General features: G+C 36.4%; 1 protein-coding gene across 2 annotated transcripts in view; it reads right to left on the bottom strand.

Annotated features, from left to right (window-relative positions):
* Positions 1 to 612: 612 nt before the first annotated feature.
* Positions 613 to 13,416, bottom strand: part of RELCH (RAB11 binding and LisH domain, coiled-coil and HEAT repeat containing) — a 122,794-nt gene continuing 109,990 nt past the window's right edge. The window contains exons 28-29 of one of the 2 annotated variants that reach the window (XM_082641542.1): positions 10,812 to 10,882; positions 613 to 2,317 (exon numbers count right to left, since the gene is read on the bottom strand). In XM_082641542.1, coding sequence (XP_082497668.1) covers positions 2,197 to 2,317; positions 10,812 to 10,882 — 192 coding nt within the window. In that variant the 3' untranslated portion in view covers positions 613 to 2,196. The remainder of the gene's footprint in view (positions 2,318 to 10,811; positions 10,883 to 13,416) is intronic. The other variant, XM_082641541.1, reaches the window with a different exon arrangement.

Below are 13,416 nucleotides of genomic sequence, written 5' to 3'. Positions count from 1 at the left end.
GGAGGCCACAACAGTGAGAGGCCCGCATACCGCAAAAAAAAAATAAAAATAAAAATAAAAATAAAAAGAGTGAGGATGGGAGTTTTACAGCTTGTTTTGGAAGAACACATGTTTCAGTGATTAGTGACTGTCTTGTGTTTAAAGAATCCATATTTTGCCATAAAAATCAATGTGAAAATAAATGGGAAGTCTTACTGACATTAAGATATTTAACGGCATAATAAGGGGGGCTCACTTGAGATATACTGTTTATCTTGCTAGCTGGTGCCTTTCCAAAAAAAAATTAGCATTTAGATAAATGGAGTCACAAATTAATATAAATTATCACATTAAAAATACATTATATTTATTCACCAGGTAATAAACATACTAATTCTACTACAGTTCAAAGCAAATAAGAATTTAAACATTTTTTCTTTAAATCACCTCGGAAATGTATTAATTTTATACAACATAATCTTTTTTTAGTAAAAGTAAACTAAAATAGGTAATTTATACAGCTTATATTCCTAAAATAAAATATATTTTAATGAATATACACTTTCTCATTTCATTTTGCTTGGATATAGGATATAGTGTTTCAAAATGAAAATAAACACGCATAGCAAAAACCAAAACCAAAACAAGTATGCAAAAACATTTTATTTATAATAGATCAACATTTTTGACATGAAAGGTAGCCACTTTCAATTTCTCAGGAATGCCTAGAATCCAACAGTTTCCATAAAGACTAGTTAGTTAACAATTATTTCACTGTAGGTAAAAGAAATAATTTCAGAATAAACTTTTTAAATGGCTTTGCCTATGGCAACTTATTTTATAAGCTTTAGTATGTGGTAAGCTAGCTTTCCCAGGAAGTGAATATAATCCACCTATGTTCCAAGTGTATTAAACCAGTTTATACAACAAACATGACAATCACCCATTTGTATCAGCTGTGCTCAAAAGAGAATTCTCTTTACCAAAATATGCATTTTTCAAAAAGGCCTCACATTAACCCCTTAAACCAACCACCTCCCTTCTATGTCCAGGACCACTCTTTTCTACTTCAAGTTGCATTACTTTAAAGACAACTGTCAAATTCCAGCGGAACGGTACACTGACTTAAGACTCTATGTAATATATATCAAACACAAGAATAGTCACTGACTTTAAGGGACAAGGTGATGACTAACCAGTCATAATTTAGCCAACGTCATTTTTAGTTTAGAGGGAAAAAAGCAGCCCCCAAATGTCCTGAACTTTTCTGTACTTCTCTGTAACACACAGAATGAAAAGATAATCTCTGAAATTAAAATCATTAGAAAACATCTTAATAAAATGTTTTATGTAAATGGGTGTTAAATATTAGATTCAAACCATATTTTCTTCTGTATTTTGGTTTGGGAAAAAAATGTCACAATTATTAGTTCTTCTTACTTAAATTTAGTTTTGAGAATTTAAATCTACTACACGCCAGTATGTAAAATTCACCTTGGTTAACCACTCCCCATGCTTCTGTGCTGGGTCTCCTCAGGTAAGTCCATTATATGCATGTAAGTGATGGGGAGGTTTAAATAGCACTTAAAGAATATTCATGAGAGTGCTGAAATATTGAAAGTTTCATTATTATCTACTTACTGTAGGATTTGCAATTCAAGTTCATTGCAGTATTATAAACACTGTGTGAATGGAATGCATACAACTCCTACAGACACACACACTGAAGTCCAAAAGGCACAGAGTAAGGCTGGTGGCTCTTCCTAGTCAGTTAAGAAACAATAAAAAGTCTGCATTATTCTTTCATAATTTAAATACTGAAGTAATCTCCACTTTTATTACTTTATAACAATGACTGCAAAGTTACATTAGTTTAAGTACCACTGTAATAGCTTAGTGTATCATACAGATATTTGCTAATATCCCATCCAAAAATTTTAAAAAAACTCATATATATATAATTATTCTGAAAGACAAGAACATAGAGGAGGGACTTGGTACAGACTATCAACTCAGTTTTGTATCACCACAGTTGTAACTCCAAAATTAACAGATATACAGCAATAATCAAAAGCAGCGCAAATATCTTTGGAGGTTAAGATAAAATTATAACGCAAGAACATAAAAAAGAAATTAAAAAAAGGCAAGTACTTCAAGTACAAGGAACCAGTCTGCTTGAGGTCCATTTAGTGTTTGCTGGGGGCTTCCTTCCTGCTTTTACTTCTTTCTCTGAAACACATTGGCCAACATGGCACCTGATGTTGTCAACTGGCCCATTTTGTTCAAAAACTTGGTCTTTGTATCTTCACTCACTAAGCTTGCAGCAATTGACATTGAGCTAGGAAAGAAATTTTGAAATTCGTGTAAAGCAATTAAAAAACTAAAATATATATATTTTCATTTCTTTAGTAGTATAACATTAATAAATACATTCTGAACTGGTATCACAAAAGGGAAACGAGTATTTATGGAGTCGAGTTTTTTGGTACCATAATAGGTTAGCAGCTTTCATGTTCATTGTTTTTTTAAAGGAAGCAGTGTGGTATAGTGATTAGGAGCAACTGTGGAATGAGACTGAATCTTGGTTCTGTCATTTACCAGCTGTGTGACTTTGGGCAAGTTATTTAGTCTCTGTTTCCTCACCTATAAAATGGAGATAATTCTAGTACCTACCTCACAGGGCTATTTAGGATTATACAAGTGTAAAGTGCTTATTAGCAGTGCCAGGCACGTAATAGCATGCTCTAAGTGTTAGTTATTCTTCTTATTATCAGCATTACTTCATTTAATTCTTACAGCAACCCTGGAAGATAGATATTATCCCTATTTTCACAGATGAGTAAAGGAAATCACAGTGAGGTCTTTAACAATCCTATGACATACTACTTTTTTGGGGGGGTGGGGTTGGGGAGAAGAAACATGTCCTCAGTTGCCAATTGCACTAGTTTTGATGGACAGTGTCAAATCTTTTCCTTTCTTTTTGACCAACCTTCTGTGTAGGAAGTAAGCACAATCTAAATGACTACTAAAGACAGCTGGTTTATCATATTACTGAACAGAGTATTGCTAAAGGACAATTTTTCAGTGATCCAACAATTGTGCTGTAATGGATTCAGGAATCCAGCTTATTGGCCTTGTGGCTTTGGCCAAGATGCTTTAAATCACTCTGATTCAGTTTCCTCCTCTGTAAAAATTTTCAACTGTTATTGCAAAATATCTTGAGGACTAAGTGAGAGAATATGTTTGAACATGTCAAAGACAATGAGTGGCGAGCGAGGTACAGGAGCTCAACAGACGTCTGTTAAATCTACACATGAAGTATGTGCTGCTACCTAAGACCTCTGGTTCTATGTGGTCTTTAAAGGTGTGTGCCGAGTTACTCAGTTAAATACGCGACCACGATGCCCATCCTGAAAGTCTCTTCTTCCCATTGCTCTCCTGCCAGTACATCAACCTGGTCTGTCCCTATGTGCTCTGAATACCCCCCTTCTGCTGCTTTTCCTCTTCCCACAAAGTAATCCTCCATAAGGCTCAGCATTTGCCTCTAGTTCTTCAATTACAAAACTTACTCACGCTGTAAGTTTTAAGTAACATCTCCTTAGGGTGACTCAAAAATATTTATTGAATCACAACATTTTTCCTGAGGGCCAGTCCCACATTACCACTGTTTGCTACATAAAGCCAATGTCTCAAGGTTTTTTTCATACCCTAACTTTAGAAATAACTCCCCACTTTTATTTCTGAGAACAAGTCTTTCACCTCCTTAAGCAGCTTTATTCCTAGGTATGTCATGCTTTTTGTTGCGATGGTAAATGGGAGTGTTTCCTTCATTTCTTTCTGATTTTTCGTTGTTGGTGTATAGGAATGCCAGAGATTTCTGTGCATTAATTTTGTATCCTGCAACTTTACCAAATTCATTGATTAGTTCTAGTAGTTTTCTGGTGGCACATTTAGGATTTTCTATGTATAGTATCATGTCATCTGCAAACAGTGACAGTTTTACTTCTTTTCCAATCTGTATTCCTCTTATTTCTTTTTCTTCCCTGATGGCCGTGGCTAGAGTGAACATCCTTGTCTTGCTCCTGATCTTAGTGGAAATGCTTTCAGTTTTTCACCGTTGAGTATGAGGCTTGCTGTGGGTTTGTCATATATGGCCCTTATTATGTTGAGGTAGGTTCCCTCTATGCACATTTTCTGGAGAGTTTTTATCACTCACTTTTATTTCTTTACTTGCCAGTGGTTCTATCCTTTTCCTCTCTTCCCAACAGTGACTATAATGGCTCTCCACTTCAAACTATCATCAAATCTTGTGACTTCTCTATTGTTTACTTCTATTTCTAATGCCAATACTTTACAACTGAATTATTCCCAAAGTTTTAGATCTGGCCTCCTTGTTTTAGTCAGATTCACCTCTTAAATAATCACTTCTTTATATCACACCCCTTCTCAAAATCTTCAGTGGCCACTTACTACCTACAAGATAAAATATGCATGGCATTCAAGAAACACAGCAATCTAATTCTTATGTGTGTGTGTATGTGTTTTAACCAACCATCACTACTTAACTTCTAGACCCCCTTGAGTCAGGTCTGCCTAGTCTAATTGTTCAAACCATTCTCAACTTAAATATTTCTTCTTTTATTTCGTGTCTAGCCATCTTTCAATTCCCAGCTCAAGCCCTATCTTTTCCATGATGCCTTTCCTTAACACTCTAGGTTTATAGTACTGTTTTTTTTTTCTCTGTAGGAAAATGTTAAGTAAAAGATAAGTATGATTTTAATTTGTATCTACAAAAACAGGATACATGGCTCAGATAATACTTGAGATACCATGAAGTCTTTTTTTTTTTAATATTTATTTATTTGGTTGCACTGGGTCTCAGTTGCGGCAGGTGGGCTCCTTAGTTGCGGCTCGCCAGCTCTTTAGCTGTGGCATGCAAACTCTTAGTTGTGGAACACGTGTGGGATCCTGTTCCCTGACCAGGAATTGAATCCGGGCCCCCTGCATTGGGAGCATGCTTCCCTGGGAGCGTGCGCCACCTGGGAAGTCCCCCATCAAGTGTTAATGATATTCTAAGAGGAGTGCAACAATGATGCTAAGGAGTCTGGAAACCATAAGAGATAAAAGTGAAAGGAATGAAGAATGTTTGGTTTGGAGAAGAGAAGATTTAGGAGACTTACGATACCTCTGTGTGTTACTTGTGAAAAATGAGATATATAATATATATATGCACGGCTGTATATATCCATAGAGCTCTACTGATGCACATCACAATTACCTGGGGGAACTTTTTGAAATGTGGACACCTAGACCTAACCCCAGTGATTCTGATTTTTTCCATCTGGGGTAGAGGACCCAGGTATGTATTTTACAAAGTTTTCTAGTAAAAAACCATTGCATTATGGGTTTTTTTGTTTTTTTTTTCTGAAGAAAGAGTTTACATTTTTATCAGTTAGACAAAAGTGTCTGACTCTGACCCCTCGGCCAAATGATGAAAACCTGGTATAGAGAGTAGATGTTATAGGAAGGGAGACTTTAACTCAGGATGAGAAGGGAATATTTTAAAAACAGAGTTGTTAAAAATGAAATGGGCTGCCTTGTAATGTCTTCTTACTGCAGGCTTTCAAGGGATTCTCAGACCTTTCCTTTGCAACTCATAGCCAACCAGCTGTCATTTCTTATTGATTCTGAATCTATAGAATCTCTTACTTCTGGCCTATCCTTAAATCACTACTCCTTCTCTTTGAAACCCCTATTTGATTTTTTGACACCACTCTGATTTGCCTCCTATTTCTCAGTTAAGCTTCTTGTAAATGCTGCACTTTCAAAAAAAATTATTTATTTTATTTATTTATTTTTGGCTGCATTGGGTCTTCGTTGCTGCGTGTGGGCTTTCTCTAGTTGTGGCAAGCAGGGGCTACTCTTCGTTGCGATGCGGGCTTCTCCTTGCAGTGGCTTCTGTTGTTGTGGAACATGGGCTCATGGGCTCTAGGTGTGCGGGCTTCAGTAGTTGTGGCTCTTGGGATCTAGAGCACAGGCTCAGTAGTTGTGGCGCACGGGCTTAGTTGCTCCCGGCATGTGGGATCTTCCCAGACCAGGGCTCGAACCCATGTCCCCTGTATCGGCAGGTGGATTCTTAACCACTGCACCACCAGGGAAGTCCCTTAAATGCTGCATTTTATTTATTATTATTATTATTATTTTTGTGTGTGTGTGGTATGGGGGCGTCTTACTGCTGTGGCCTCTCCCATTGCAGAGCACAGGCTCCGGACACGCAGGCTCAGCGGCCATGGCTCACGGGCCCAGCCGCTCTGCGGCATGTGGGATCTTCCCGGACCGGGGCACGAACCCGTGTCCCCTGCATCGGCAGGCGGATTCTCAACCACTGTACCACCAGGGGAGCCCCCAATGCTGCCTTTTCAATGTTCGTCTAATTCTAGGTCTGAGCTCCCTTTCCAAGTGATATCATCCATCCACCTCTAGTCCTTACCTAAGCCTTTAATTACCACCTATATCCTAATGGTTCCTAAATCTCAGTAACTGCTTAGAGTGTTTTTCTTCCTGTACCTCAAATTTTAAATATTCCTCTTCAGAACAGTTCCATTTGGTTGTATGGTGCCATCATTCAATCTGGGAATTCTTATTAGATTCTAGTTCTCTCTTACTCTAATCTGTTGCCAAGTTAAACTGAGTTCACATTTGAATATATCTTGAGTCCAGCTTATTCTCATACCCACTGTTACATATAGGCAGTAAAACATGGTGGTTAAGACCATGGTCTCAAGAACCACAATGCCTGGGTTTGAATTCTGGTTCCTCCACTTAGTAGCTAGGTGGCCTTTGAGCAAGTTACCTAACCTCTGTGTCATCTGTAAAATGGGAATAGCAATAGTATCTACTTCATAGGGTTATTATGATAAATTATTAGCAAATGTATGAAAAATGCTGAGAATGGTGTCTGGTTTATGAGTGTATCTTATTATTACCTGCCCATCCATGCCCACACCTGCCTTCATCATGGGTTACTACAGTAGCTTTCTGTTCCACCTGCTTCTCTGTTGCTTGTATTCACTAGAGCATGGCTTCCAAAGCAGTGGTTCTCAAAGTGTGGCTCCTGGACCCATAGTATTAACATCACCTGGGAATTGGTTGCAATTCAAATTCTCAGGCTCCATCCCAGATCTTCTGAAACAAAAACTCTGGAGATGGCACCCAAAAATTTCCAGGTGATTCTGATGGACCCTAAGGCCTGAGAAGCAAAGTTACTAAGGGTTGGTAAACTAAGGGTCACAGGCCAAATCCAGTCTGCTGCCTGTTCTTGTAAATAAAGTTTTATTGGAATGCAGCCATAGCCATACATTTCCATATTATCAACGGCTGCTTACTGCTACAGTAGCAGAGTTCAATTGTGTACTTGTAACAGAGACCATATGAATTGCAAAGCTTAAAATATTTACTGTCTTTACAGAGAAGGTTTGTTGACTCCTGGCCACAGGATAAGTCCAAACCTCTCATGTAGCATACAAAGTTCTTTATTAATGGTGCCCGTCTACCTTTATAGACTTATCTCTATTGTTCTCCCGTACATACTCTGTGCTCTAGCTTCAATTACAGTTCCCAAATATGCTTTTCTGAAACTTTTGTCCTTTTGCACAGTGCTGATATTTCTGCATGTAATCCCTTTTCTCTTTTTTTTTGCCTCCGGTTGGAGGGTGGATCAGTTCGTTACTTTGGAAACTGGTACATAAAGAGAAATAATTGAACATTTATCTTGTCTTTACTATATAAACCGTATAACTTGGTAAAAATAGTACATATGGGGTACGGTTTTCTTTCTGAAGAATTCTAGCTCACAAATGAAGAAGGAATGATAGAGTAATACATTTTGTAATTGCTAATGAATTAACGGATCTGGCATTCATCATTAATAGATGTTAACATCACCAAAAAAAGAGAGAAGCAGACATTACCTGCCTCATGATGAAAACACACCTCCTCCTATGTAGAAGTCTTGGCAAATAAAAAACATGCCCCAAACCTGATTACATCTCTAGATCTAGATCCAACTAGTAAATTTATGGGAAATACAGAGGAACATTTTGAACCACACAAGGGAAATGCAATTAGCAAGATTTGGACTGTGGGAACCTCTATAGGACAAATGACTCAGTTCCTTCAACAAGTAAATTGTATGGAGAAAAAAAGAGATACAAGGGGAACCTCTGAATTAAAAGAGATTCAAGAAACATATTAACCACTTATAATATATGGAATGTTGGATCCTGACTCAAGGAAACAAACTGTAAGGAAAAAACAAACAACAAATCAATAATGACATTTATGAAACAATTAGAAATTTGAACGAAGGCCAGATAATAAATGATATTAAGGAGTTGTTATGGTGTGATGATACTGTGTTTATGTTTTAAAAAATAGCACTTATTTTTTAGAGATGCATATCAGAATACGGGAGGGGAGAAGAGTTGGGTATAGATGAAATAAAATTGACTATGAGTTGATAATTGTTGAAGCTGAGTGATGAGTACATGGGAAATCATTATATCATGTTTATTTTTGTGTTAATTTGAAATTCTCTACAGTAAGAGTTAAAAAAAAATGATAATATAGGGGATTTGAATAACATTTACAGTAGCCAGGACATGGAAGCAACCTAAGTGTCCATCGACAGACGAATGGATAAAGAAGATGTGGTACATATATACAATGGAGTATTATTCAGCCATAAAAAGGAACGAAATTGGGTCATTTGTAGAGATGTGGATGGATCTAGAGACTGTCCTACAGAGTGAAGTAAGTCAGAAAGAAAAAAACAAATACCGTATATTAACGCATATATGTGGAATCTAGAAAAATGGTACAGATGAACCAGTTTGCAGGGCAGAAATTGAGACACAGATGTAGAGAACAAATGTATGGACACCAAGCAGGGAAAGCAGAGGCGCGTGTGCGTGGTGGTGTGATGAACTGGGAGACTGGGATTGACATGTATACACTGATGTGTATAAAATGGATGACTAATAAGGACCTGCTGTATAAAAAAATAAATTAAAAAAAAAGAGTTAAAAAATAAATGATAATATAGAGGATTTGAATAACATGGGAAAATATGATTATAAATGTGAACTTTTTTTTTTCTTAAAAATGAAGGTCGTATAACCAAAGCAATCTTAGGAAGTTACAGAGAGATTTCTTTCTTGTAAAATTCCTGCATGATAATTCATGAAATTTCATTTAGAATGTATTTCACATATAATTTTTCTCAGTTTTGGTCCAAAACCTTTTACATTTTAAACTAATAAGGCACCAAATAATTTTAATATTTAATATACAAATGAACAGAATTATTTGCTTTAATGTTAACTTTATGGATTTTGTGTTCAGAATAGAAACCTATCAAAGTTATGTCTATTGTTTTATAACTTTCCATGGCTAAAGTGATAGAAGAGCTCCCACCATTCCAGGAGGCTAAAGCAAGAGTTCTGACTCATAGTAAAAGGCAAAAGACTCTGTGTGTGTGTGTGTGTGTGTGTGTGTGTGTGTGTGTGTGTGTTGGGGTTGTGGGTGTGGAGGAGTGTGTTTCATGCCTAACAGAGTCCATTTAAGATCAACTGGTCAAGGTTACTTCAGAAAGAGTTAGAGTACACACAGACTATTTGTAAATTACTTCCTGTCCTGAAATGCCCAACTTTATTCTTTCACACCTATGTTCATATTTTAATTTCACTGAATCTTTGAATTCTAATTAGTTTGGTTAGAAGCATGGGACCAGAACATTCACAAGTTGACAATCCTTTATGCAGTGAATCAAGTTAAATCTTACAACTCCTCTCATAAATTTCTACAAACTATGTTCACCAGTGATTCCCAAATCCAGCTACCTATCAGAATCTCTTTGGAACCTTGTATTTATTTTATTTTATTTTTATATTTTACTGAAGTATAGTTCATGTACGATCTTATGTAAGTTACAGGTTTATAATATAATGATTCATAATTTTTAAAGGTTATACTCCACTTATAGTTATTATAAAATATTGGCTATATTCCCTGTGTTGTACAATAGATCCTTGTAGTTTATTTTATACATAATACTTTGTACCTCTTAATCTTCTACTCCTGTATTGCGCCTCCCTCCTTCCCTCTCCCCACTGGTAACCACTAGTTTGTTCTCTATGTCTATGAGTCTATTTCTTTTTTGTTATATTCACTAGTTTGTTGTATTTTTTAGATTCTTCATATAAGTGATATCATACAGCATTTGTCTTTCTCTGACTTATTTTGTTTAGCATAATACCCTCCAAGTCCATCCATGTTGTTGTATATCGCAAAATTTCATTCTTTTTTTATGGCTGAGTAGTATTCTACTGTATGTATGTGTGTGTGTGTGTGTATGTGCATATATATATGTATATATACGCACATACACACACACACATCTTCTTTATCCATTCATCTGCTGATGGACACTCAGGTTGCTTCCATACCTTGGCAATTATAAATAATGCTGCTATGAACATTGGGGTGCATATATCTTTTCAAATTAGTGTTTTTGTTGGAAGCTTTTAAATATACAGATCCCTAGGCTGACTCAGAATGTTGAGGTCACAGAGAATGAGATAGAGATCTGAATTTTATATTTCCCAGATGGTTTATGGATTAGCATTAGAGAACTGCTGATTTAAAGGATTTTCTTGTCTTCCAAATTAATGACTACAAAATAACACAATATAAAACACTACACCCACCTCAATAAAATTTATATAGAGAAATTAAGGTTAACTAAAGCCTTAAAAAAAGAATTAATGTCTTACCCTTGAGGCTCTTGGACAGTCTTGTTCTCTACTTTTTGTTCACATTCTTTTATCATGGAAGTTAAAATAACCTGATTTAAAAAAAATGACTTTAGAGAAATACTGTTAACATAGTAAAATGCTACAGTTTAAAGTTTTTAATTGAATTTTTAAAATTCCCATAAGCTAATATGTTTACTAAAAATTGAAAATTTTGGCAGTTACTTTGTTAAAGGAATTCACATTGGATTGCTAGACTAGGTACCGAAATAGCTTTAAAAGATCTCAATCGTATAACTTAATAATTCACTTTGATTTTCACTAACCTTCCTTCTGAGTCTGATTCCATTCTCCCTTAGCTTTCCCCACTATCTAATGTTAAAAGTAAAATTTATATACATCTATACATTTAACAAATACACATACCATGGTCAGACATATTTTCCCAGTAAAAGCTGTTCTGTCCCTTGTCCCTTGCTTTTTCCAGGTTGCAAAAAGCAAGATGCTCTATTTTAAAGTCTAGGGCAGAGACCAGATATAGATCTGTGGTCACTACAACTGGGGAGACAATGAGTGTCTAAGAGTTGCTATCACTCTTGCGGGGAGACTGAGTGAGTAATGGAAAGGGTGGAGGGATGGGAGCTGCTGCCCCAAGTGCTGGCACCCACACCGGAAACCAAATGGCCCTCCTGAATTTTCTTGGCCCATGTTGGTGCATGGAGGTCACTAGACAACAAACTTATTGTCACCCTCTACGTGCTAGGCATGTTTTTAGACACAGAGGATGTAGCAAATAGACAACATTCCCTCCTTGTGGAGAGCTTATGTTCCTTTGTTATAGACAACAAACACAAAAAATAAGTAAATCATATAGCATATTACAAAGTGATAAGGGCTTTGGAAAGAACACTGAGCGAGATAAGGGGTATAGAAGGCCAAAGTGAAGAATATTACAATTTACATGGAGGTGTTCTAAGCAGGTTTCATGGAGAGGATGATATTTAAGCAAGAACCTGAGGGACATGAAGAGTAAGTGTGTGAGACCCTGGTTAGAGGCTGAGCAAAGACTCTAGGTGGGAGTATGTCTATTGTATTCTAAGCCTGGAAGCCAGAGTGGTGGGTGCAGAGTGAGCAAGGGAGAAGGGAGAAGGTGAGGCCCGGGAGGTAAGGAGGAAGGAGCCGGGTCCTCTAGTGCCTTGCAGATTATGGTAAAGACTCTTGATTTTTTAATGTTTTCCCACTCTCTCATCTGACAGATTACAGATTTCGTTTGTTTGGCTATTTTCTTTTGCATCAGTGTTTTTTTGGGAGAGTTTTTGTACTTTCTCTTCCGCTCCCTGTATTGTCTGTTCCCTCCAGTATCCTTTTTCTTGTGTGTATGTTTTCATCTCTGTCTTTGATGTCAGAGGCTTTTCTCAAATGGTTGGTGATCCTGGGATATCCACTAAAGACTGAGGTACTAAAACGTTGATTAGAATCTCTTCATGCATGAGTAAATTCACTTTAAGGTGACTCTGGCACAAACTTTCTGCCAATCTTTTTTTCCCTGCAAATATAATTCTGGCTGCCACCCCATTCCTGGAGCCAAGAAGAAGAAAGGTAATGAGGTTTCTAATGACTAACTATACCTTTGACTTAATTTCCCTCCTTTCATTATAGCACCTTATTCCTGCTCTCAGCTAGGCCTGATATCTCAAGTCTAGAAAGGAAAGCTCCAGTCTTCCACCAAGGTTCAAAAGGGAATCTGGGAGTCTGATCCTTTCAAAAACTTTTAACCACTCCCCCTATTTTCCGTCCCACCCTACACTAATGGAAGGTAGTGAAAATAAGGCTTCTTATTTGTTCTATTCTACAAGTAGCCTTCATTTTCGATGCAAAAATCCTGAACAGAATACTAGCAAACTGAATCTACCTTCATATAAAAGGAATTATATACCATAACCAAGTGGGATTTATTGCAGTAGTGCAAAGGTTGCTTTAACATATAAAAATCCATTAATATAAAACATTGTAAGAGAATAAAAAACCACAACCATGTAATCATCTCAACTGACGCATTTGACAATATTCAACACCCCTTCATGATAAAAATACTCAAGCAACTAGCAAAAAAAGCGAACTTCCTCAGGCTGATAAAGGGAATCTATAAAATATACAAAGCAAAAATTGAGAAAACTGAAAGGAGAAAGGCGCAACTCGCAATCATAATTTTAACATGTCTTTCAATAGCTGATAGAACAAGCAGATTACAAAAAGCTAATACAAATATAAGAGAACTCATAAAATTAACTACCTTTACCTTATGAAACAAAATCCATGGATCAATAAAAATATAATGGAAATGAGAATCTAATTTGAACTAAATGATAACAAAGCTACAATGCAGTAAAAGGGATGTGGCTAAAGGAACGCTTAGAGCCTTAAATTTATGTATCGGAAAAGAAGAAAAGTTAACAAGTAAATAATCTAAGCCTTCTCCTTAAGGAGTTAGAAAAACAGAAAAAAAAAAACCTAAAGAAAGCAGAAGGAAATAAAGATGAAAATAGAAATCAATGAAACTAACACATAGAGAAAAGTCAAAACAGCCAAAAGTTCAATATTTGAAAAGGTTAATAAAATTGATAAA

This window comes from Mesoplodon mirus (assembly GCF_964341445.2).
Source record: "Mesoplodon mirus genome assembly, chromosome: 13".
In the NCBI taxonomy this organism is placed as follows: Eukaryota; Metazoa; Chordata; class Mammalia; order Artiodactyla; family Ziphiidae; genus Mesoplodon; species Mesoplodon mirus.
The sequence above is the reverse complement of the archived record's forward strand: the minus strand, read 5'-3'. Positions and strand labels throughout refer to the sequence as shown.